At 38.7% G+C, this 23,069-nt stretch overlaps 2 protein-coding genes across 2 annotated transcripts; both read left to right on the plus strand.

Moving 5' to 3' along the window:
• The first annotated feature begins 1,104 nt into the window (after nucleotides 1-1,104).
• On the plus strand, nucleotides 1,105-8,919 carry herpud1 (homocysteine-inducible, endoplasmic reticulum stress-inducible, ubiquitin-like domain member 1). Its single transcript, XM_066685780.1, has 8 exons — nucleotides 1,105-1,455; nucleotides 2,183-2,260; nucleotides 3,288-3,365; nucleotides 3,815-3,993; nucleotides 4,360-4,470; nucleotides 4,982-5,329; nucleotides 6,453-6,570; nucleotides 7,741-8,919. The coding sequence occupies exons 1-8, from the start codon at nucleotides 1,300-1,302 to the stop codon at nucleotides 7,915-7,917; spliced, it is 1,245 nt and encodes a 414-aa protein (XP_066541877.1). The 5' UTR covers nucleotides 1,105-1,299; the 3' UTR covers nucleotides 7,918-8,919.
• Nucleotides 8,920-9,417: 498 nt separating this feature from the next.
• Nucleotides 9,418-19,501, plus strand: cetp (cholesteryl ester transfer protein, plasma). The gene is made up of 16 exons (XM_066685169.1): nucleotides 9,418-9,650; nucleotides 10,951-11,065; nucleotides 11,660-11,791; nucleotides 12,489-12,559; nucleotides 12,749-12,836; nucleotides 13,881-13,950; nucleotides 14,880-14,940; nucleotides 15,066-15,157; nucleotides 15,958-16,137; nucleotides 16,626-16,676; nucleotides 17,145-17,294; nucleotides 17,651-17,718; nucleotides 17,794-17,836; nucleotides 17,929-17,989; nucleotides 18,086-18,171; nucleotides 18,397-19,501. The coding sequence occupies exons 1-16, from the start codon at nucleotides 9,518-9,520 to the stop codon at nucleotides 18,472-18,474; spliced, it is 1,479 nt and encodes a 492-aa protein (XP_066541266.1). The 5' UTR covers nucleotides 9,418-9,517; the 3' UTR covers nucleotides 18,475-19,501.
• The last annotated feature ends 3,568 nt before the right edge of the window (nucleotides 19,502-23,069 follow it).

Raw genomic sequence — 23,069 nt, forward strand, 5'->3', positions numbered from 1 at the left:
TCAACCTCCAGGCCCCTGGAGCTGTGTGACTGCGACACTACCTGCTGCGCCACCGTGCCGCCCTAAATGACATACATGTATATAATAAATAAATAAAAGATGTATAAACACAACCCCCTCCCCCAAAAAAAGAAAACAATTTGAACAGTGAAATGGAATTCAAAACAAGAAGAAAATAAAATCCTGTGATTTCTTAGTCCACTTTGATATGTATGTATAGAAGTAATTCAAAATCAATATATTTTATGTGTATCTTATTAGCTTGTTCTTAATGCTTAATGCTCCCAACCCATTGCAAAAAACAATTGAGACATGGGCAGTGTAAGAATAAGAGCACTGTACATTTTTCAAAAATATATCTTAAGTGGGGAAAAATGTTCATATTATCCACACTTTGTTGCTGTATGCCTGAAATGCTTAATATGCTTAGCATCGTTAATGTCCACATACCAATAATGTCCAAAACACTTCTATAAAATTACAGCAAACCCCATGCATTTATGCAAAAATGACAGTTCTGCTTTAAAGTTATATGAATTTTCCCCAGTCCCTGAATAATTAATAGTTACAATCAAGGTGAAATAAGAAGGAAAACATACTTCTGTCCCAAGTATTTTATCAGGACTGAGCATATCTTACCCTGATTTTTTTTTTTTTAACTGTTTTGCTTCCAAGTGATTTTTGAAGTGAGAGTGTTACTACAAGAATTGCTGAGTTTAAATAGAAAAATCAGCTTAACATTAAAGATATTTACTTATTTGACAAAACACAAAAGGACAGAGGGCTCCTGTGAAGAGCTCTGAGTATCCGAGGGCTGTTCAAATTTATTTTATTAATGGATATTTGTTGTTTCATATTGAATATTACAACTGAACACGCTGTCAAGGTCTTAGAGCTGTAATCACATTCTTTCATCATCCTCCGCCTGCTGAGTTAAGCTCGGTAGAACTTTCCTGCCCGAGAAGTTTCCGTGTGTATGTGTTAGTTAGTTAGTTAGTTAGTTAGTAATACTGAGCATGCGCAGTGCTCTGCTGTTCACACTGGTTCCACGTCGGAACAGGAGCTGCTTTCGACCAATCAGGGGCGGCCACACTGTTCTCTGTGTTTTGGAAACAACACGCCCGTGGATTTCACCCTTTACATCTCCACCTTCAGCAGAGCGACCAACCGGGGCCGACACGACGGATCTCTGCTGCCTTAAGAGCTGCTGTTTAACTCTGGCTGGGGCCTTATTGATTAACGCCTGCTTTTTTGTACGTTAACGTCTGTTGTGTACTTTACTACTATCTGAGTGAAAAAATGGAAGACTCTAACGTGCAGGAGAAAAGGTCGATTTCTCTTGTAGTAAAGACGCCCAATCAAATTCTTGGCGATCAGGTGATAGAGGGAATAAACATTGACTGGACTGTGAAGGATCTAAAAAGTCACTTGTCGAAGGTTTATCCATCCAAACCGGTGAGTTACTGGTTTATTGTTGTATTCTTTAAAACCGAAGCTAATGTCAGTAGCCGCTTCTTAACGTCAGCTAGCTGTCAAGAGGTTGAAGTTACTTCCTATTTTCTTCTTACTTTAAATTGTCCATTCCACCTTAAATCGAGCTGCGTTTGATAACTGCAAATACAACTGTTTCAGCGACAGAGTAGGACTGCTACCCATTTAAGGTGGAACAAAATGTTATGGACTCTAGCTTTCTGCTATTGAGTTTGATATGGCTGTTGATAACGTTGCGGTTTAATTTTACCAACCGGAATAATTCGTTATTTATCTTAAACGCTAACTGTGTTTTTGCCACCAGGTTTGATCCGGAATTATTTTTTGTAGATAATACCGAGCTAAAATCTTGTGCTGATTCGGCCTCGCATTCCTCCGCACTCCGCGCAGAGACCTGTGTGGGTTTTTCGTTGTAATCAGCTGATCTCCGTTAGCCGCAGCAGCCTTTTAGCTAAATAACTTTTAACTAATTTCTTCAGCTAGTCGCGCCCGACTTCATATGTTTTCACTCGGAAACATTTAAAAAATACCTTCCGTGAACATCCCTCAGCAGCCACAGGTCAAGTTATAACAACCCAGAAACACAAAGACTGTCTTACGCAATAGTGTCTCTACTGAGCCTGTGTTTCTTTGGCGGAATTCGTGGGACTTTCTCAGCTTTTTACTGACATTTCCAGTTTGTTTGTTTTAGGCTGAGACAGAGCAGAGACTCATCTATTCAGGCAAGCTGCTTCCAGACCACCTGTATATCAGAGATATTTTCAGGAAGGTAAGGGGTCTTCACCATCTGTTTAAGGTTTTAATCTTGTGCTCCACTTTTATCATAATTCATGATTTAAGTCATGTATATAGTTTGCGTAGTTTAGAAGTTAAGCAGACTACATTTAAGACTGATTTTAAGAAAAAAAAAAACAATAATAAAACAACTTTTTCTTAGGTATTATAGCTATTTTTATAGACACATATAATTATTTTCCTACAGGATTTTTGTGTCCTATATTGTTACAAATGGATGTAGAGATTTTTTTTTTGTGTATTTGCTCACATATTCTTTATGTATTTTTTATCATCTATGACTGGTCAGGTGTTTAAATGAACTTGGCTGCTGCAGTTTTCCTTAACTATGGTGGTTCTATTGGTAAAATAAAATATTTTGAAATATTAACAGTAACAAAGTACAATAATTAAGGAGGAAATGACATGTAATTAAGATTCTTCACACTGGCATAAGCAGCTTATCCCTGAGTTGTATTACTAAATACTCGTAACAGGCCAGAGAACATGTGCGTTAAAATGATAAAGGAAGCATCTCTGAATCAGTATTGTGTGTGTCCTGACAACAACCACTTCCTCTTTTATGTTCAGAGGCCCAAGATGAACATAAACCCTGGCTTTTCTAGCTGTTGCACAGAGACACTAAATTTCCTCTCTGTGGGCCCTCAGGCAAAACACACGTGTGAAAAATTCTTATGCTTTGATGTGGTAAACACATGGTTTCAGAGATCAGAACTCTGTCTACTGATAAAGGCACTTCTGTACAAATATTTTTATTGTCTTTTAAACTAAATAGTTAAATAATAGGTAGATAATGGTATTTTTTCCTGCCTTGAACATTATCCTGCCCACTTCATATCAGTTACATCAGCTCTAATTTTTGTGACACATTATGCACTTGCAAATTAATGAGGTTTATTTTTGCCTGTTTGAATAGTGCTTGCTGTAATAATCTCAGCAGAATTTTGCCATCTTAAAGTCACAAGCTTTAAAATGTTTTACATTTTTGTTTTTGTATACAGACAGACACCGTCCCTGTTATTCACCTTGTGTGTGCTTCCAAACCCCAGCCTGGTTTTCAGCAAGGGGCCAGACCCAAGGTATGCCTCTCTGTAAATGAACAGATCAAAGCCCATGTAAATGTCTAAAACATATAACCCAGACAGAAGTCTATTAACAGAGTCTTTGGACTGTAATGTATAGTCAAAATAGGGAACTGAAGTTTTTGAGTCCACAAAGAAACGGGCATTTCTCACATTCTCAGAAGCTTCTGTCTCATTGACAGAATCAGCGTGGTTCCTCTAAGCCTCGCAGCGTGCTGTGCATCAGTAAGAGCTAGAGCTTGTCTGGGGAAAGCAATACTAGCTCAGTGGGTGGCAGCGAACACACAGCTGCACTCATTATAATCCCCTGGAGAACACGATTTTGCATCAGCCTAGAACCACCAGTTATTTTCAGCTTTCAAAGTTTCAGTATGAGTTTAGTGTCAATCTTTTGTACCTTTCATTTGCTGCATTGAACTAAACTTTGTCCCTCACTTTTGGTGCAGGTCAAAACAGCAGAGCAGCAGCCTTCTCCGGATCCGGCTCGACAGAGCACAAGCGCTGCTGATCTAGCGCCATCTGTGCCTACTGTGCCCTCCACCAGCAGCCCCAGACAGCGGGGTCACACTACTGCTGTGCCAAATGCTGCATGGCCTGCCACAAGCACTGGCACAAGCACATCCATGTGAGTTCCTGCCGTTTGTCTGTCTACCCATTAGAATCAGGATAATGGCAAACAGTGGTTGGTATAAGCTCTGGGGTTGAAATGTGCTACAATATATGGAGCAGAAAACTTTTTAGTCTGCTCTAGTTTAGTATTTACAAAATAACAGTCTAAACCCGTTTTCACTCAGGTCACTGGAATGACTGTTTTTAGACAGCTATTTAATACATCTTAAATTAAATATCAACTCTCTGCCTCTGCCTGCAAAAAACAGGGATGTTTTTCACTTTCAGTTTAATAAATAGCAGCCTCAACTCAGCATTCACTCAGGACATCTGCATGAACCCTTTCAGATGAGTATTTTAAATATTTGCTTTCTGTTTCCAGGCCAAGACCAGGAGAGATGAATAATCCAGCTTTCCCTACTTACTCCCTCTACAGTCCACAGCAGCTCCTGTGGTTGCAGCACATGTATGCCCGTCAGTACTACATGCAGTAGTGAGTAGTTTTTCTTTTCTTTCCCTAAAGGGGGCCATTTGGATGAATAATTAGTGCAAGATATAGGGATTATCTACGTGGGATGATTATGAACATTTTACTAGAACAGGGTAAATGTATAGTTAAATGATAGTTTGCTCCAAGGCCAAATTTGTAATTTTTGATGCAGAAATATACAGTGAGCAACTGCTTCTTTTGTGCTTCTTTTTTTTCTTCAATAGCAAACGTATTAATACTACATATAAATTAAAAAAACATCACAATATAGTTGAATGTTGTGTAATGAACTTAAAACCTCATATTTGTAACTCCTTGGCCTTCTTCATTTATATATTGTTTTATTTCTTAGTCCTCATCCCATAAAACCATTATGTTCATCAAACCTGTAGTTTTGATACCCCTCGCCTAGTCATGTAGTTTTTTTTTTTCTTAATATTTATTTATTTATTTATTTTGTGTATATTGTTTTGCATCCTTGCCATAAAAAGATTACTGTTATTTTACTTTCCAGCCACGCTGCAATGGCTGCTGCAACCTCGACACCCATAACCCCAGCTGCAGCTTCTTCACTTCCGGTTGCTCCACAGGCTGCTCTGCCTAATCAGGACCCAATCAACAACCTGCCAGCCAATCAGAATGCCCCAGACCCTGCTTTCATCAACCCAGAAGGGGCCAATCAGAATCTGCGGATGAATGCTCAGGGTGGACCTGTAATGGAGGATGAGGAGGATATGGAACGTGATTGGCTTGATTGGGTGTACACTGCTTCCCGTTTCGCTGTGTTCCTGAGTATTGTTTACTTCTATTCCAACTTGAGTCGATTCATCCTGGTGATGAGCAGCCTGCTCCTCATGTACCTGTGAGTGTCACAGAAAAGTGTGTACTGTCTGGCTTCTGGTGTAAATGAAGGTTGTACATGCAGGTGTCAGGGTGACAACCTAATTTTTGCAGTCCTGTCATTGGCAAAGGTGTATTACACACTAATACTATAGAGAATATACTATGAACTATTCTTCATAGTGTGAGTTTGGCAGGCTAGTACACAGCGAATTAACAAACTACACAATTTCTTACTAACAGGAAATAATGAACACTTGTAACTATGCTACATACTCAAACACTAGTTAGAATTAGCCCTTAAGTGCACAGTTGGGACACAGCCATTCATTATTCCTGGTCGCCAGAACAATGACACCTCACCTGCCAAGCACAGTGTTATGTTAAGTTTATCAAGCTATACAGAGACAAATGACGCCACGAGCTTGTGTTTATAATACAGAATGAGATGTCTTCTGTGCCTTCTGTCATTCACCAAAGTTCTGTATACCTATGGATGCCGACTCAGCATTCTCCCATCTCATGAGGGGAGTTGAAAACAAAGAGAATGAGGAATCCATTGTCAAAACAGCACACCCAGAGCCTCTCGTCTAGTCATTATGGTCACTGTGCTTTGTCTGCATGCAATTGTTCAACAGTGGCTTTCCCAGTAACTGCAGTGTGAGCAGGAATGCACAGGCTGGGATTGCTCCTTCATTCTCCAGCTGTACCAGGCAGATTAGGACTGTGTGTCAGCTCAAGGACCCACTGCGGCAGCTTCAGATAAACCCTATCTATGTAGACGTGGCACTGCGGATTGCAGGCTTTTCCATAGCCCTTGCTTTCAGGCAATGATTAGCCTGTTCTGAAAGTGCACAAAGTAAAGCTGACCTTCTCATACTGTCTGTAAACCTGACCTTGTGGCATAAACTGTCTCTGTGGCTATTTAGAGACGTGTTGCTGTAGAAGCAAGTTAGCCAAGTTAGAAGATACATAGTCTAGCTGTGAAAAGTAGCATCAGGCTAAACACAGAGTCTGGAACTATTTTAGCAACATCAGTGTCTTATCACAGGCACTGAGTTCACTGTGCATGCCTATGTGTACTATTTTTTATTTTTATTTTTTCAGATAGCAGCCTGATGGTTTCCCTTTACTCTCATTTTTAGGCACACTGCAGGCTGGTTCCCATTCAGACATAGAGCTCAGGTTCGGGCTCCAAATCTGCCGGCACCAGAGGTCGTTCAGAATCAGCTGAATCAGGACCAGGATGGGCAACCAGAGCTGGTGAGGGATTCTACATTTGTGTCTCAGTAAGCTTAAAGAACTTAATTAAAGAACGGCCATTATGTGTTTTGATCAAAATGATTTGTCCTTTAGTTAATATGCCTGCTTTAATCAATCAAAATCTCATTTGGGGTGAATGAGCAATTGTCAATGATTATGGCACATAGTAGAAATGTTGTCATTTGGTTTAGAGCTTACAAGTTAACTGTAAATTGCAGTTCTTGGGGTTGGTCTCACAAAGCAAGCTCAGCTTCACATTTCAGCTTCACAAAGCCTGGCAAATTACGTAGGTGGTTAATAACATCATAAGCACAAGGCGTTGAGGAGGACTGTTTTAATGTAGGGAAAATATATCTGTGTAGATATATGTATGGAGAAAAATTAAAGCAGGCACTCTCCTAACTGCTTATTTTAATAATAAAATTAGATTTCTATAGGGCGGCACGGTGGTGCAGCAGGTAGAGTCGCAGTCACACAGCTCCAGGGACCTGGAGGTTGTGGGTTCAAGTCCCGCTCCAGGTGACTGTCTGTGAGGGGGTTTCCTCCGGGTGCTCCGGTTTCCTCCGGGTGCTCCAGTTTCCTCCCACAGTCCAAAAACACACATTAGTAGGTGGATTGGTGACTCAAAAGTGTCCATAGGTGTGAGTGAATGTGCTCTGAACCCATCGCGACCCTGAACTGGATAAGCGGTTACAGATAATGAATGAATGAATGAATGAATAAAATATATTCCTATACTATCCATTTGATTGATGCCATAGACATGGGGAGAAAATTAACTTTATTATATATATAGTTAATTAATTTTATTATAGCCCCAGTTAACTTTTTATGATTTAACATCATAAAAAGTCCAAGAACTTTTTATGATGTTAAATCCTGGACGTGCACTGCCTTGTGTGAGGTTAAAGTTATAGCATAGGGTTCTGTGATGTGGCCCTGAAAAAGGGGAATCACCGTCATGTGCCTGACATTTCAAGGTTAACGTTTAGATCAAACTAATTTGAAGGTAACTGAATAAGCAACAAATACAGGATATATGTCCTTGGTGAAGTGATGCCAGTATTAATGTGTCCTGTTTATCCTAATGCAACTCTAGCAGCATGGTTTTAGTTGTTTAAATGTGTATGTGTTTGCATACATCATACAATACATTTGTCTCTTCTGCAGGTGGCAGCCCCTGCTGAAGCTGCAGTCAATGAGGCGGGTGGAGAGACTGTTCCACCTTCCGTGACAGCTGTTCCTGTGGCTCCAGTCAGGCCACCCATTCTTTGGACAGCTTGGATCTTCTTTAAAGCCTTCTTTGCCTCTCTCGTCCCAGAGATTCCTCAGGGTTTGGCAAACTGAAGTAGATGGACAGATACGACAAGAGTTACACCCAAACAGAGGACACCCACCCTGCATTTTCTTATGTCTTGATGGATATAGACTGTCCGAGCATGGTCACGATTTCGATGGAACATTGTAAACATATTGTGATAACTGGTTAAGGCTTCACTCTTCTTGCTGAAGCTCCAGAGTCACTCATTCAGCACTTTCAAACAGTTTGGCGCTGTGACCAAAAAACGAATTTCTTTCCTTTGCCAAACAGTTGTGTACATAATGTAAATGAGTGCTGGATACAGATGTATATATTTCTGTGTACAGTTTTGCACAGCACTTTATATTCTCACTATGGCAGCATTGGTCCCTCTGTTGGACACACATGCAGGACTCATGTCATCAGGGCTTAATTTTCCTGGAGTGCTCTAAGACGAGTGATCCAGGGATTAAACCTGTGATTGGACCATGGCTTATCTCATCTTCACCCAAGCATGATTGACAATGAAGGCCATTCATCACTTCTATGCGTACAAATTCCTTTTGTGACTGTGAATGTCCATGTCTGGCACTTTGGCAGTATAAGTTTCAGAGGATTATGCTTGCTTTATTTTCCTTTTTTGGAATTAATTATATTAAGTAATGTTATTGTCCTGTATTCTCTATCTTTGAACTAAAAGTGATGTATGAATATAAGGAGCAGAAGCTGTATAAATAAGGATCAATATATTAGTAGCACAATAAGTGGTTTACCGAGCAGAGAGGAGCTAATGTTGAACTCTGGATCAAACAAAGTAGGAAAAATTTGAATCCTGCAGCTTATTTACAAAAAGCTACTCCATGCTGCCATGTAAAAGAATTCAGCAGGGACTTGAAAACAAATGAGGTTCAGTGACAAGTGATTTCAGGACAACAAATAATAATGAAGGTTTTGGTCTGGTATTAGTATGTTCCCTTCTCATTTCATTTCCTTTCAGAAAGAATCAGCTTGGCTAATGCTATAAAGATATGCTATTTAACTTTGTACAAAGACGTAAAGTAATAAACGTCTTTTAAAAAAAAACAAACGTTGTGGCTTCTTTGTGATAAAGATGACTAAATGCACACAGTATTTATTTATTTATTTTTTGTATTTGTTCTTTAATTTCAGCCAAAGCAATGGCTGATAAATCATCACAAAATATACTGGCTTGAATTGGTTGTAACAGTGTGAACCCCCTCCCCCCACACCCTTTAGCAGTGACGTGCCTCTGCTTGCCATACCTTGGTTCATTCTTTAGGTCGATGAGGGTTTGTATTTGTGTTGTAGAGGCGAATGGCCTCTTTATACCCAGTAAGCCCTGCCTTTTTTGCTTTTGGTGGACTCTGGTCGAAATGTCAGTTCACCCTTGTACTTCAACTTGTTTTGAAGCCTGCAGGAGAACATTGTGTTAAAATCAGCCCCTAAAGACCTCAACCACCCCTTCTCTTTGTGGGTATGCCCTAATCCCTTCTCCTCCATTTGATTCTCTCAAAACAGAGGTTTTCAATGGTTTGGGCGGGGGGTTAGACAGAAAGCCAGTATCAGTTACAGCAGAAAAACAGTGCAGGGACTGTATTCTTGAGCATTGTTGAGACGGATAAGAACATGGCAACACATGGCTTAAGTCTGCTCCTGCTCTTCACTCTGGCTGGAGTGGGGCAATCCTGTGTGGACCCAGCTTTAGCTTACAGGTTCACCGGAGCTGTGTGTAGACTTACTTACCCTGCTGCCATTACCTGTGAGTAGCGTTGTTAATATATTATCTGGCATTCAGATCTTCCTTTATTTCTACTTGTCAATTAATTCTAGACTAAATATTCAGGGTCTGTGGAGTAGGCTATGGTAGGCCAATGTAATAACAAAGCTTCAGTTCTTTTATCAGCTTTTAATAGATCTTTTTTTTTTCAGGTATATTAGTTATGTGCTCTGTGATAAAATCATAACTTATGATAAAACTGTAAAGGAAATAATTTAGTATTGTATTTTAAAACCAAAAATCTGAAAATGGAAAACTCAGTTTGGTGACTAATGTTCATCACTTAATTCTTTCATTTCATGGAAATCTTAGCTGATAGCTAGTTCGAAAAACTTGATCAATTAAAAATAAATAAATAATAATTATATATATATATAAAATAATAATGTACCGTATATTGTAATGTACACGGACCATAATGAACGCTGATGGTCCGTGTACATTTTATTAGTTCTTAAACTGAATGTAGAATGAGAGAAAAACGAAAAAACGTCTTCCATTTGAACACACGAAGACGTCTTTTCTGTCTCCAAATCGAATATACGGTTCATTATTTTGATTGGGAAGTGCGGGCGGGCTTAAAGCACCACTTTCACTTCATTGGTCCGTCTCAGCGATGATCTATTCTTTAGCGGTTATCCGCAGTTAAAATACATGTCCCAAACTCTTAGACGGCTCTTCGCAGTTAAAATAAAAGTCTCAACACCCCTAGACCTTTTAACTGCGGAGAGCCGCACAATACAGCACCTAGTGACGTCTAGAGTTTGGGACTTTTATTTTAACTGCGGATAGCCGTTAAGAACAGGTCAGATGGACCAATGAAGTGATAGTAGTGCTTTAAGCTGTATATATATATATATATATATATATATATATATATATATATATATATATATATATATAAAGAGAGAGAGAATATATAAAAATGAGTAATCCATGAAATGTGTTATAAGAGCTCTGTAGAATCAAGAAATTTCCCATTGTCATGCATGAAATTGCAAATCAACTAAACATTTCAATCCATATATTTTTACAGCTCTACTGGGGAACAAGCCAAAACAGCAGCAATAAAAACCTAACTGTGCAGTAAAATATTAGCACTGAAAAAGTAACCCCTCCACTCTCCCTCAATTCTCCTGACAGCCATGTTCACTTCATATTATATTCCAGACTGACTTACACCACACTTTTATGACCTCTGTGTACTTCTGTTAGAGTCCCAATAGTGTCGTTTAACTAGTTACTAAGAACTATTGCCTAATAACACGTTTCAACTGTACAGTGAATGAGAAGACTACAGAAGTAATCAAAGCTGCTTTCCAGCATGCCAAATATCCCAGTATTGTGGGTGAGAAGTCCATGTCCTTCATAGGCAAACTGCAGTACGGGTTGCACAAGTAAGTGAAACAACTCTGCGGGTACACATTGTCTCTGTACACATCAGGTTTGTTGTGCATACTTCTATCTTACATTTCTTAATCTTAATTTACCTGCATATATGTTTCATCTTTAAAACCATGACACATTTTGTTTTAAATGAAATATTCTCATGATGTATTTTTATACTGTACTGTATTAAAAAATATTATTATTATTATTATTATTATTATTATTAGTGTTTTCTTTCACATTTAAATCGGGTGGCATGGTGGCGCAACAGGTAGTGTAGCTGTCACATAGCTCCAGGAACCTGGGGTTGTGAGTTAGAGCCCTGTTCCGGGTGATTGAGGAGTGTGGTGTGTGTTTCCTCCAGGCACTCCAGAGGACTACTCAAAATTGTCCATAGGTGTTGAATGTGTGTGTGTGTGTGTGTGTGTCACTGCGAAAGACTGGTGCCCTGTCTTGTGCCCAGTGATTCTGTGTAGGCTCTGGGCCCACCGCAACCCTGAATTGGATAAGTGGTTAAAGACAATGAATGAACCAGTGATATTAGTTGATGCTTGATATGAGTGCTTTGTAATGTGTTTTCATGCCAGTCTTCTGATTTCTAGTTTAGAAATCCACAACCTGTCGATTAGCAAGAGTGAAGTTGAGATGCTGGAGAACGAAGGCATAAAAATTGACATCTCCAATGTTTCAGCAGTTTTCAAGGGAACCCTCCAGTACACCTATGGAAGTGCTCTGTGGGTAATCTGTCATAACCTAAATCTATCATATCATAAAAAAGGCCTTAAATGGGCTTATTAGCAATTTTTTTTTATTGTTTTACATTAGCACAATGTTTTGCAATGAACTTGTATTGAAATACATAATGTAATCTTTAATAAGAGGGTATGTATACCTACTAAGTGTGAATGATCAACCCTGCTGTCTATAATTCATTTACTTGTAGTTCCTGCATGTGCTTGAAGCTTCTAAAATCAGTAAAAATAAGCCAGCAGGTTCCACAGGTAGGCATACATGTCCATGCCACCACTTTAAAAGTTTATGATAAGGTGGTATGCTATGAATGTTTCCACACCTTCCTCATTCCATCGCTCTACCACAGACCAGTCATCATTTCAGCTGCCTGTAGACCTACATCTCAGACATTCATACAAATTGTAATACAAACAGGCCTAAGTAATTGAGTTATTCCTCAATTTTAGAAGTGTATGGTAAAGCATTGATCAGTGGTTCTTGCTCAAATTATACCCTTGGAGGCCAATATTACAGTAGCAAAACAAGAATTGCTTCCCTGTACCATTGAAAAGCTTTGTTGTAGTCTGCATAAACATCAACCACACAAATAAATACTTACACATTTACCTGAAACTTAGGATTATGGAGACCTGCTTTAAGTCAAAGCAAGGCTTTAACACTGTGTTCTCTGATGTCCAGCTTCTCAACGAGCCAGTCTCTTGATTTCGAAATTGAGTCCCAGATTGATTTGGTCATCAATTCCAAACTGTGTAAGTTTTCACTGCCCTTTTTGTTTTTTTACTCTGTTTGATGTGTGCAAATGTAAAATATTAATATTCACAGGTCTATGATTAAAATCACAAAGTCAAAATACTACTTAAATTAGTTATTTATAAAATGTGAATTCGATGTAAGTGTATTCTCACTTTATATTTTATTCATTTATTTATATATTTTAGATTGTGGAAATGGCCGAGTGGCTGCCGACACTTCAGATTGTTCCCTCACCTTCCACAAGCTAAAGCTTCTACTGCAGGGTGACCGAGAGTGAGTCTAAAATACAAAGCTTAGACACAATCCACGGCTGTTTAGTAGAATATGACTGTTTTTGAGCTCTGGTTCTGACCTCTTTATCCAGTGGGTGGCACTGTAACTCCACAAGTGATTATCGGTTAGCGACATGTGGGTGGTTTCCCAGACAGGGATGTAGCCAGATCCTGGACTACACAACATTCTGAATTGAATTTTTTTAATTGAAAGGAGGCTATAGTTAATGACTAGGATTAATCCCTGTCTGGGAAACAACCCCATGAAGTATTACGTGGCCAATGATTATATTGCAGTGGGCTAAAGTTTAACATCTCTGTTGTTTTATTTAATATATTTAATTCCTGTTCATTAAAAATGCTAGCTAGCCCATCCAGTCATACCAGCTCAACAGTAATTAACATGTCACCACCACATCATTGTCACTGCAGCACTGAGAATGATCCACCATTCAGATCATACCTGCTCTGTAGTGGTGCTGTGGTGCTGAACAAAAGTTGCTCTGCAACAGATGGACTACATCAGTGTTTGGCCTACACCAATCAGCCACTAAATTAAAACTACATCCTTGTTCTACACTCTCTGAATCACTCATACCACAGCAATGCACACGAATACGCAAACACAACACCAGTGTCACTTCAGTTCTAAAAAAAAATACCTGATTTGTGGTGGTCCTGACTATTTAAGAGGGTGAAAGGGGCTAACAGATTATGCAGAGCACCATGTGAACTATAGTCTGTAACTGTAGAACTACAACATGCAACTCTATGGTCAGTGGAGATGATAATATGGACAATGAGTCGAAGTGGCAGTATTGTAAAGACTGATCAGTGTATCTTTGCATATGTAACATAGACAGTTTATGGTCTGAAAGTAGATGTCTATTAGATGTGACAAAATACTGGCAAGATGTTCCTGTTTCTTGGTTTTGAGTGTTTAGAAATTCTTAATTATTTCCTTCATCATTTTGGCCTATGGTGAAATGAAACCAAAAGTAGACCATGTTATTTTTAAACCACTCCCCTTTCTGGTTGTTTCTAGGCCAGGCTTCATAAAGAATGTGTTAACAAATTTCATCACCTTCACAATGAAGCTGGTTGTGAAAGGACAAGTAAGTGAGCTGCATTACAGTTTCTTTTGCTGGCTTCTGGTGGTCTTTTAGAGCAGCAGCTAGAGTCCTTCACTGGGCAACACACTCAAACCTATGGACACTTTAGAGTAGACAATCCACCTACCAAAGTGTGTTTTTGAACCATGGAAGGAAACAGGAGCACCCGGAGTAAACCCACGCAGACATGGGGAGAACACACCAAACTCCTCACAGACAATCACCCGGAGCAGGACTTGAACCCACAACCGAAGGACCCTGGAACTATGTGACAGCGAAACTTCTTTCAGTGCCTCTCCATACATGCATTACATCATTAATTTATTGAATGGGCAGCATGGTGGCCCAACAGGTGGTGTCACCCTCACACAGCTTCAGGGGTCCAGGGGTCCTGGGGTTGTGGGTTAGAGTCCTGCTCTGAGCAACTGTCTGTGAGGCGTTTGATGTTTTCTCCCTGTGTACATGTGGGTTTCCTCCGAGCGCTCCCATGGTCCAAAAACACACATTGATAGGTGGATGTGCTACTCAAAAGTGTCCATAGGTGTCAATGTGTGAGTGAATGAGTGAGTGTGTGTTGCCCTGTGGGACAGGCGATCCCTCCAGGGTGTGTCCTGCCTTGCGTTCACTGATTCCGGGTAGGCTCCGGACCTACCGTGACCCTGAACTGGACTGGACAATGGTTACAGTTGTCTGAAGTGGTTACAGACAATGAACGAATAAATGAGTATGTAATAAAATTTTGTCTCTTTGAGTAAATATATAGTGAACCTCAGCCATCCCCTATTATCTTTTATTCATTGTAGAATTTCATAAAGTAATATTTAACCATTTGCTGCTACCCTCCAATGCACATGCAATCAGTTATTTACCTCCATTGCTGACTAACCTGCTCTTCACTCTATGTTACTGAATTCTCTCTGTGTTAATTACAGATTTGTAAGGAAATCAACAAAGTGGCAAACATACTGGCAGACTTTATACAAGAAACAGCAGGTAGACCTTCAAAGATATTTGCATGGAATTTGACTGCTGGTTGTGTAGGTGTGTGTTTATTTGTGTGGGACACAGAGACACACACACCCATAATATATCTTTTTTATTTCCTTTTGAATGAGCAGGGCAGTTTCTGAGCGATGGAGACATTCATATGGACGTTGGTGTGAACTCTGCCCCAATCATCACCTCCAATTATGTAGAGTCATATCATAAGGTAAACCACAGTCTCCAGCTTCACAGAGCTGTCATCATGTTACAGTTATTAACTACAACTACAGACTTCTAGCATAGAAATGAATAGAGTAGCCTAAATACTCCTAAAAATTATTGTTACTTGACCAAAATGCCAGACAAAAACCAGAAAGTGACGAGCTATAAGCAGTGTGAGTAGAAGTACAAAAGTAGTTGCTCAAACAATGACTAAAGAACTTATGTTCATCTATCAGCACAGGAACTGACGAGAGTGCCGCCCTGTTCTTCTTTTTTTGATTCGCTCTGGTTTTAAAATAAAATGGCTTCCAAAGTCTGTGCTCTGATCAGTCAGATCAGATGAGCCAGCACAGAGGATGTTGGCAATGCCTAAAATGCAACCCAGTAAAAAGTAGACTAATATATTTGGGTACATTACTTGAGGAATTATTTACCATTTTTCAGAAGAGAACACGGTTCTGGGGTCTTTATCAAACAAAATTTTTGATTTGCTTTGGTCAAAATACTACAAGGATCAAACAGCATCTTCCCCCTGCCTAAACAGTTCACTTCAAATGAGTATGAGTTCAGTGTGAGAGCACAGGAGTTTGGAAGCGAGGAGCAGGTATTATATCTCAGTACTGCAATGACACTGATGTAGTGTATTAGTGTATAAAGTATATTATTTCAAGGTCAAGGCTGATTATGCTTACTTCATATAATTAGTGAAATTTGCACTATTCTCACACAAACAGCCTGTGGAACATAATGTGTTTTTTAGTTTGTTGTATAATCACTGCCCTACAATATGTTTGTGATTGAAAGGGCCTAGTCGTCTATAAGGAGTCAACCTCAGTGATCCTTGCATCTGTGTTCAACCCAAGTCAGCTCACACAGAACCGCAGCCTTTACTTTTGGATCTCTGATGACGTAATGAGCCCTTTAATGACCGCGGCCCACAACGATGGACGTCTGTTCCGGAATATTTCTGGAAAAGAGCTTATGGTATGTGAAGCCATTTACACCAGTGTATGGAAATTAAACATAATAAATGTCCTCGACTTCAAAGTGTTGTAAATCACATTTAAAAACTGAGATGGAACTGCAAAGAGATGTTCCCAAGGGATGAACTGATTGTTGAACTCTGCTGTTCTGAAACTGCCAAATAGTTTTGTGAGCATATTGTTTACATGTCATACTTCACAAAGTCTCAGAGTATATAGGCAAAAGTTTGTGGACACCTCATATTTAACAAAGCCCTATTTTGGGACATAACAAGCATGACTGTATTAACAGTTGTAACTGGCAGCTTTGAAAGAGAAAGCAAAACCTTTGTTCACTTTTTATGTAAGTTCAGGCAAATGGGTTATATTCCAATTTATTTTGAAGTAATCCTATTGGGCCATTCTTCATTAAAATGTTACACATTTTATTTACAACTAAAATATCATCTGCATTCATAACTGAGAAATCTGTATTGTCTTTGTTTTCAGGACCTGTTTCCAGAAGAGCAAGCCACAACCAGGCCTAAGTTATTCAATGAGGTACTGTGGTCTCATTGATTATGAAAAAAAATATGACTCATAGCTTGTGGTTGTGTCCATGGAAATATGAAACCCTGCTATTAACGTAGCTGTTGTTTGCAGCAGTCCATCCACAAGCTAAGCTGCTGATAACATCAGTTTATGCATGTAACCAGTCAGCCTGGTTTAGCAACTGTTTGGTGTTTTCCATGTTTAATTTGTAAAGGATCAGTATGTCATATTTACAACAGAAAGCAGTAATGCAACTGACATGAGATGAAGAATTGAATTGTTTTATAGTCCCTGACTGAACCAACCGATGCTCAGTACTCAGTCAGGTGACCCAGTTGGAGAAGTTTAAATTGGGTTGTGTAAAATCTCTGATATATCCAGGTCATTGGGTGCCAGTGTAACTGATATTTAATAATGTGAAGAAGAAACATTGGAGAATGACTGATTTGGACATGGGTATGTTTGTGATGTTTTCAGTGGCTGTCCTCCAAGGACCCGCTGTTGAAAACATGGAGTGCATCATTACCCACTCTTTGGACAACCACTCAGGGAACCTCAGTTAAAGGAATGGCTGTTGTAGAGCTCTACTCAGCCAATCAGGACACTCCTACACTTCACTTTGTGGCGGTCAGTGAGTACAACACTTCCAACTAACCAATTTCTCCCAGATATTACTGTGCCAATGTTTTAGCCCTTTCTGAACTGCTCAGTGACTGTGTTAGTGTCAGATCGAGAAGGGTTTTTTTTTTTATGATGAAACTCTGTTTGATGGCAGTTTCAGTTTGATGGCGTGATTGATTAGGGGAGTCTAAATTATATAGTGAATTTACCCAAGACTAAACTAAAGAGAATATTCATGTAACTAATGAACTTAGAATTTCTATTGAAGTGATTACATTATGTTCAGAGGGTTTCCAGAAAACTAACATCCATTGTTTAATCTTCCTCTGGTATATACTTTCCATTGACTTGTATCCTTTTAGGAGGTGGAGGTCCTTGTGAGAGTGTCATACATTGATAAGAATCTCATCCTGAATACCACATCAGTGCAGTGAGTGTGAATACCTCTCCATACTTAACTGTCTTATTTATATACTGCTAATATATTTCATTCTGTGTGTTACAGTGTTTCCATATCAGATGTATCTCCCACACAAACCGTTTCTGAAGTAAGGACTGGATGTAAAAATTAATCATTAATATGATGTGTCTTTTTTCCTTTGCTTCAACTGATACTATGAATGTTTTCTGGTTCTTTAAGAGCTTAACATCTTACCTTATTGGGGCTGTCAAAAGGATTGGCATCCCCACAGTCACATCCTGTGAGTGTTTCATGTGTGAGTTTGTGTCTATATGTATGTGTTGTATGATTTTTTTTCTTCTTTTTTTTTAACATATTTGATGTATCTGCTCCACAGACCTGGAGCCAGGATTAACTACTTTGATGAACCGGCAAGGGCTCCATCTCTTTGACCTCATTAACCCTGAAGTAATACCTCAAAATGTGAGAATAAAAATCTATTACTTTAATATTTCCACATTAATATTGGCACATTAAACACAAGGTGATAAATCAGTGTGATTCCTTGCAGATGTATAATGTATGATATAATATTAATTTTATAATAAATAATTATTGTATCATTAAATAATTAAAATGGAATGAAAATGTATTATTAATAGATAAGAAATGCATTTTATTCTAATTTAAAATATTCTGCCGGTGCAGGGTTATGTTATAATACAAATGGACTTTGGCTTTCCTCAACATTTGCTGGTGGAGTTCCTCAGGAAGACTTTGGAATGACCTACACAATGTCTATATGTCCTTATTTACATTGTATATCATGTACACTCATTGTCTATTTTTCCTCAGCTTCACTGATCATATAGATGCATTTTATAGTTCTAGAATCATTGACTGTAGCTCTGCATGCAATGATAGTTTCCTTTCACCATGATCTTCACTAGTAAAAGACCACAACAGAGCAGGTATTATTTGGATGATGGATCATTCTCAGCACTTGAGTGATATTGAGGTGATGGTGGCATGTCTGTACACACTCTGCCCACTCACTGTACACTTTATTAGAAACACTTTGTTTTGATGCACGTGTAGAGACAATAGCTCATCCGTCCTTCATCCGTGAAGACAGAACACTGTTGGCTGCATATATTTGGTGGGTCCAGCAGTGACACTGAAGTGCATAAAACTCCAGGTTCACTGCTCATTCATTCATTGGCTGTAACCACTTATACAATTCAGGGACACTGTGGGTCCAGAGCCTACCCAGGGGCGCAGGTTAAGAACTCGCACATTCACTCCCACCTATTGACACTCTGAAGCAGCCTGTCCACTTTCTAATGTGTGTTTTTGGATTGTGGGAGGACATTGGAGCACCCAGAGGAAACCCACACCGACATGGGGAGAACACACCAAACTCCTCACAGTCACCTGGAGTGGGGCTCAAACCCACAACTCTGGGACCCTGGAGCTGTGTTTCAGGATTATCCAGAACCCAAATATAATAATACCTACTTTACGGTGGTGTTATGGGGATCCTGATCATTGAAGAACAGGATGAAAGGCATATGCAGAGCAACAGGTGGACAACAATCTGTAATTGTATAACTATAAAGTGCACCAGAGTTGATACAATGGAATGGACAATGAGTGTAAAACAGGTTTATTTTAATATAATGGCAGTTCTGCATATATTTTGAGTATAAAGTGCCATGCTGCTTTACTTTACTTTAATAGAAAAGTGCATAGTATATAGATTTTTCTTAACACTATTTATGATATACATTTGAAGTGATTTTGCTTGTAAAATACTAAGAAATATTAAAACATTAGTAAAAAACTAACAATGATGTATTAATTTTTTATTTTGTTCGTGTAGTAAATCAAGTTGTTCCTATGAGTTGAATAGAAAAGCACAGTTTGGGCCTTGGTTTCCTGTATGCCTTCAGCAATGGCATGGAGTTGAATAAGGGGAAGGTCACAAAATCTGCTAAATAATTACAAGGAATATCTGTGTCTGCTCAGTTTATATTGACACACAGTAAACACATGCTTTGGCTGATCCAGACACAAATGTATCTAGTAATAACTTTATTTATTTAAGTTGATTTTGTTTTCATGACAAAGTTATTTGTGGAAGCTAAACCAAGTAGTTGGTTTGCCTGCATTTGCAGGTTTTAACCACAGAGACCTACTCATCTCCTCTGCTTGGGTCTGCACCCAAAACCACACTTCATAATGTTATCACAGTGTGAGATAACAAACTGCTGGAACCACTCAGTTCATGTCAGTGGCACAATTTACAAAACAGGAGCAGTTTGTCCCTCCTCTAGAACCACTCAACTACAACTCATGAGGAACAGACCAAATCAAAGGGGAATATGAATAAAGGATAGTTATATTTCCACAGTGCTTCTCTACAACTCCAAATATAAGACCCCAACTAGCAGTGTTCAGCTGGATGTTGCGACAACAGACAATCCACGTGCACGCTTCCAAGCCACCTCGAACTCCAGCCCTGACCTTCTGGGATCATATATATATATATATATATATATATAAAGTGGGGGCAGAAAAGACATTACATTTAATACAGGTGCTTTTTGAAGAGAGGTTGGAAATGGTCTGGAAACAAACATATTTTTAGTGCTCTCTGTATTTAACCGTTTAACAATAATAAAAAACTAGTCAGTTTATAAATACATAAATGCTTACTGCCTGGATAACCAGCATTAAAATCTAAATTCTCATGTGTTTAAAACATTAACATAGCACTCTATATTGTGGCATCAGCCGCGAAGTGGGGACAGGCCTGGACATGCTGGAGCTGTGGTGGGAGCACCATTGCCTCATTGCCTCAAGGCTTGCCCATGCACCATTTGAGGTTATTTTGTTAATATTCTTTGCATATATGTGCACCTCGGAGGTGGATGGAATTAATCATGCTCTCTGTATTATGTGTGAGTGGTGCTAGAAGTTGGTCATGTTGTTAACTTTTGCTGTGTTGTGAAGACAGGTGATGGAAAAGAATCTCCGCAGACACGGTTAAAAGTGTAAATACATCTTTATTTACCAAAACAGTGTCTTACGGGTTCTTAAGGGTCCCGTGAGAGAGTAGTGTTCAATTGAGCGCTCCGATCATCTCTCTCCCGCTGGCTCGGATCCTTTCGCCTATATTGTTCTCTCCTTTCCAAATAAGGCAAACATAGAGAATAGTTTACATTTGCATGCACTTAAGGGAGGGTGTAAAATTAATAGTGTCCTGCCTCACTGACAGCTTATCCTAAACATCCCTCTCTGTAACGCACATACTTATGTTCATATGGCTGAGCATAAAAACACACTGAACATTTCTTAATACTGTCTTATGAGGCCGTCTGATAAATATACCTCATAATTTCCTCCCTTCGAGACTGTTAAAGTCTCGTAAAAATTTAAGCAACCCATACATGTAAATGTCATAACAAATAAGTGATACCTTCCTACACACAATTTTAACATCACTTGCATTATGATGTAACAAAATTTCATGGAGTGTGAGGGCGAAAAAACCTGCCCGGCAGCAATCTTTCTTGAAAATCCTTCAAACATTTTAGACAGGAAAAATTCCCTCAACGATCCCTCTCCTAGGCGATCATAAAATTGTACTTCAATCCAATTAAATTTATTCTATATGTGTAGGGAGTTGACTTAAGTAAATGTATATAAAAATCTCAGAAAATAAAATCAAACCAATGTCCAAATTCAGGCTGGTCGACCCATCGGACCTTCCAGTGGACCTTTCCCTACCTGACACACCCCTTTGGCCCTAACATCGATAAAACAAACAAAAACTCTGAGATTTCAATACACTTACACAGATTACATTTCATCAGTCTATAAATCTTCATAATAAACAGTTGTTACAATTTTTAATATCACTCATATAATGGTTTATCACTATCAAAGATTACTAATAATAAACAATTCAATAGAAACATATGACATAATATTGTCTTTTCAGCAACTTTTGTCTTCTGATGTGATGTTGATGACATATTGAGCTTCAGCAAGTCTTCACAATTCTTTTTCAAAGTCCTTCTGTTTTATTGTCCTCTTTTGAGTTTTTGGATCCCTGTAGCATTTCAGGAATCTCGAACAACCATCCTCCCTTACAGTGATCTTCCCCCCTTTTTCTTTCTGGAAGAAAGAAACAACAGCCAGTATCTTTTGCAAAAATGACATATGCAAATAAACATCAAATTAAACTTTAATAATAGTAACATTAATGGATTAATACGTTTTATAAGCTACAGTGTATACTTCATCCTACAATCTTTATAATTGATTACTAAATAATAAACCTAACAAAATAAAAGATAATATCATAAGTGAATGAAAAATATATAATAGTGGATATTCAAAATGGATATCTTTCTACCAGGTTGTTTTCCAACATTTCCTCCTCATGTTTGTCTGAGTCGGTTCTACTTAATAATGGCATCTGTACTTGATTTCCAGGCATTACAACTCCAACCCATTTCAAAATCATAGCTTTTGCACAAGTTAACAACAGTGTACAAAAACAAAACATTATACACACTGCTAAAAGAGCTGCTCCAAAAACTTGAGCCAACATTGCTCCTAGTGGTCCTAATTTCTCCAATAACCAAGCATTCACAGACCATCCAGCTCCTTTTGATGGACCAAACGCCTCCCTTATATGCTTCAATGCTTCTATAACACTAGTCATATTATCAGAATTATCTGGAATCAAAGTATAACAGGCATCCCCTGTTAGATTCAAAGCTACACATAAACCTCCTTGTTTAGCTAAAATGTAATCCAGAGCCATGTCATGTTTCAACAATGTTAATCTGTGACTTTTTTGAGTATTTGACAAAAACTGAAACCCTCTTATTGTTTCATTAGCAAACCCTTGTAAAGTGTACGTAATATTATCTATATGATCTGCTAAAAATGTCACACCATACCATGGGAATAATCCTATACCCCATTTTTCTCCTATACTGATTCTCCAATGATATGCTTCCAAGTTATGAAACTGAGCCATTTCCCTTTTGTTTCTTCTCACAGAATTACCTTCAGAATTCCCTTCATCAGTTGCTTCAACTTTTTTTGGAGAGTATAAACCTCATAAGGAAGCTTTAATGTTGCCATATAACAACAGCCTGTCCATCCATATGGTAGAAATATGTATGCTTTATCTCCACAAACCCACCAAATATCCTTAAAATTTCCTATAGTCACATTTACAGGCAAAATGTCATACTGCACCATTAATGTTCTACTCTGTTTGCTATCTGGTGTATGAAAATTCACTTTAAACAAAACGTCCTTAGGTTTAGGCTCTTTAAAATTCATCTTATAACGAGCAC

The sequence above is a fragment of the Hoplias malabaricus genome, chromosome 11 (genome assembly GCF_029633855.1).
Source record: "Hoplias malabaricus isolate fHopMal1 chromosome 11, fHopMal1.hap1, whole genome shotgun sequence".
Classification (NCBI taxonomy): Eukaryota; Metazoa; Chordata; class Actinopteri; order Characiformes; family Erythrinidae; genus Hoplias; species Hoplias malabaricus.

What these genes read in the sequence shown, in the direction of transcription:
- herpud1 (XM_066685780.1), top strand. Translation starts at nt 1,300, where the DNA reads ATGGAAGACTCTAACGTGCAGGAGAAAAGGTCGATTTCTCTTGTAGTA. An exon ending in CGTCAGTACTACATGCAGTA is followed by an intron (nt 4,471 to 4,981) that starts GTGAGTAGTTTT and finishes TTTACTTTCCAG; the next exon opens with CCACGCTGCAATGGCTGCTG. An exon ending in AGGATGGGCAACCAGAGCTG is followed by an intron (nt 6,571 to 7,740) that starts GTGAGGGATTCT and finishes TCTCTTCTGCAG; the next exon opens with GTGGCAGCCCCTGCTGAAGC.
- cetp (XM_066685169.1), top strand. Translation starts at nt 9,518, where the DNA reads ATGGCAACACATGGCTTAAGTCTGCTCCTGCTCTTCACTCTGGCTGGA. An exon ending in CTGCAGTACGGGTTGCACAA is followed by an intron (nt 11,066 to 11,659) that starts GTAAGTGAAACA and finishes TCTGATTTCTAG; the next exon opens with TTTAGAAATCCACAACCTGT. An exon ending in CTACACTTCACTTTGTGGCG is followed by an intron (nt 17,295 to 17,650) that starts GTCAGTGAGTAC and finishes GTATCCTTTTAG; the next exon opens with GAGGTGGAGGTCCTTGTGAG.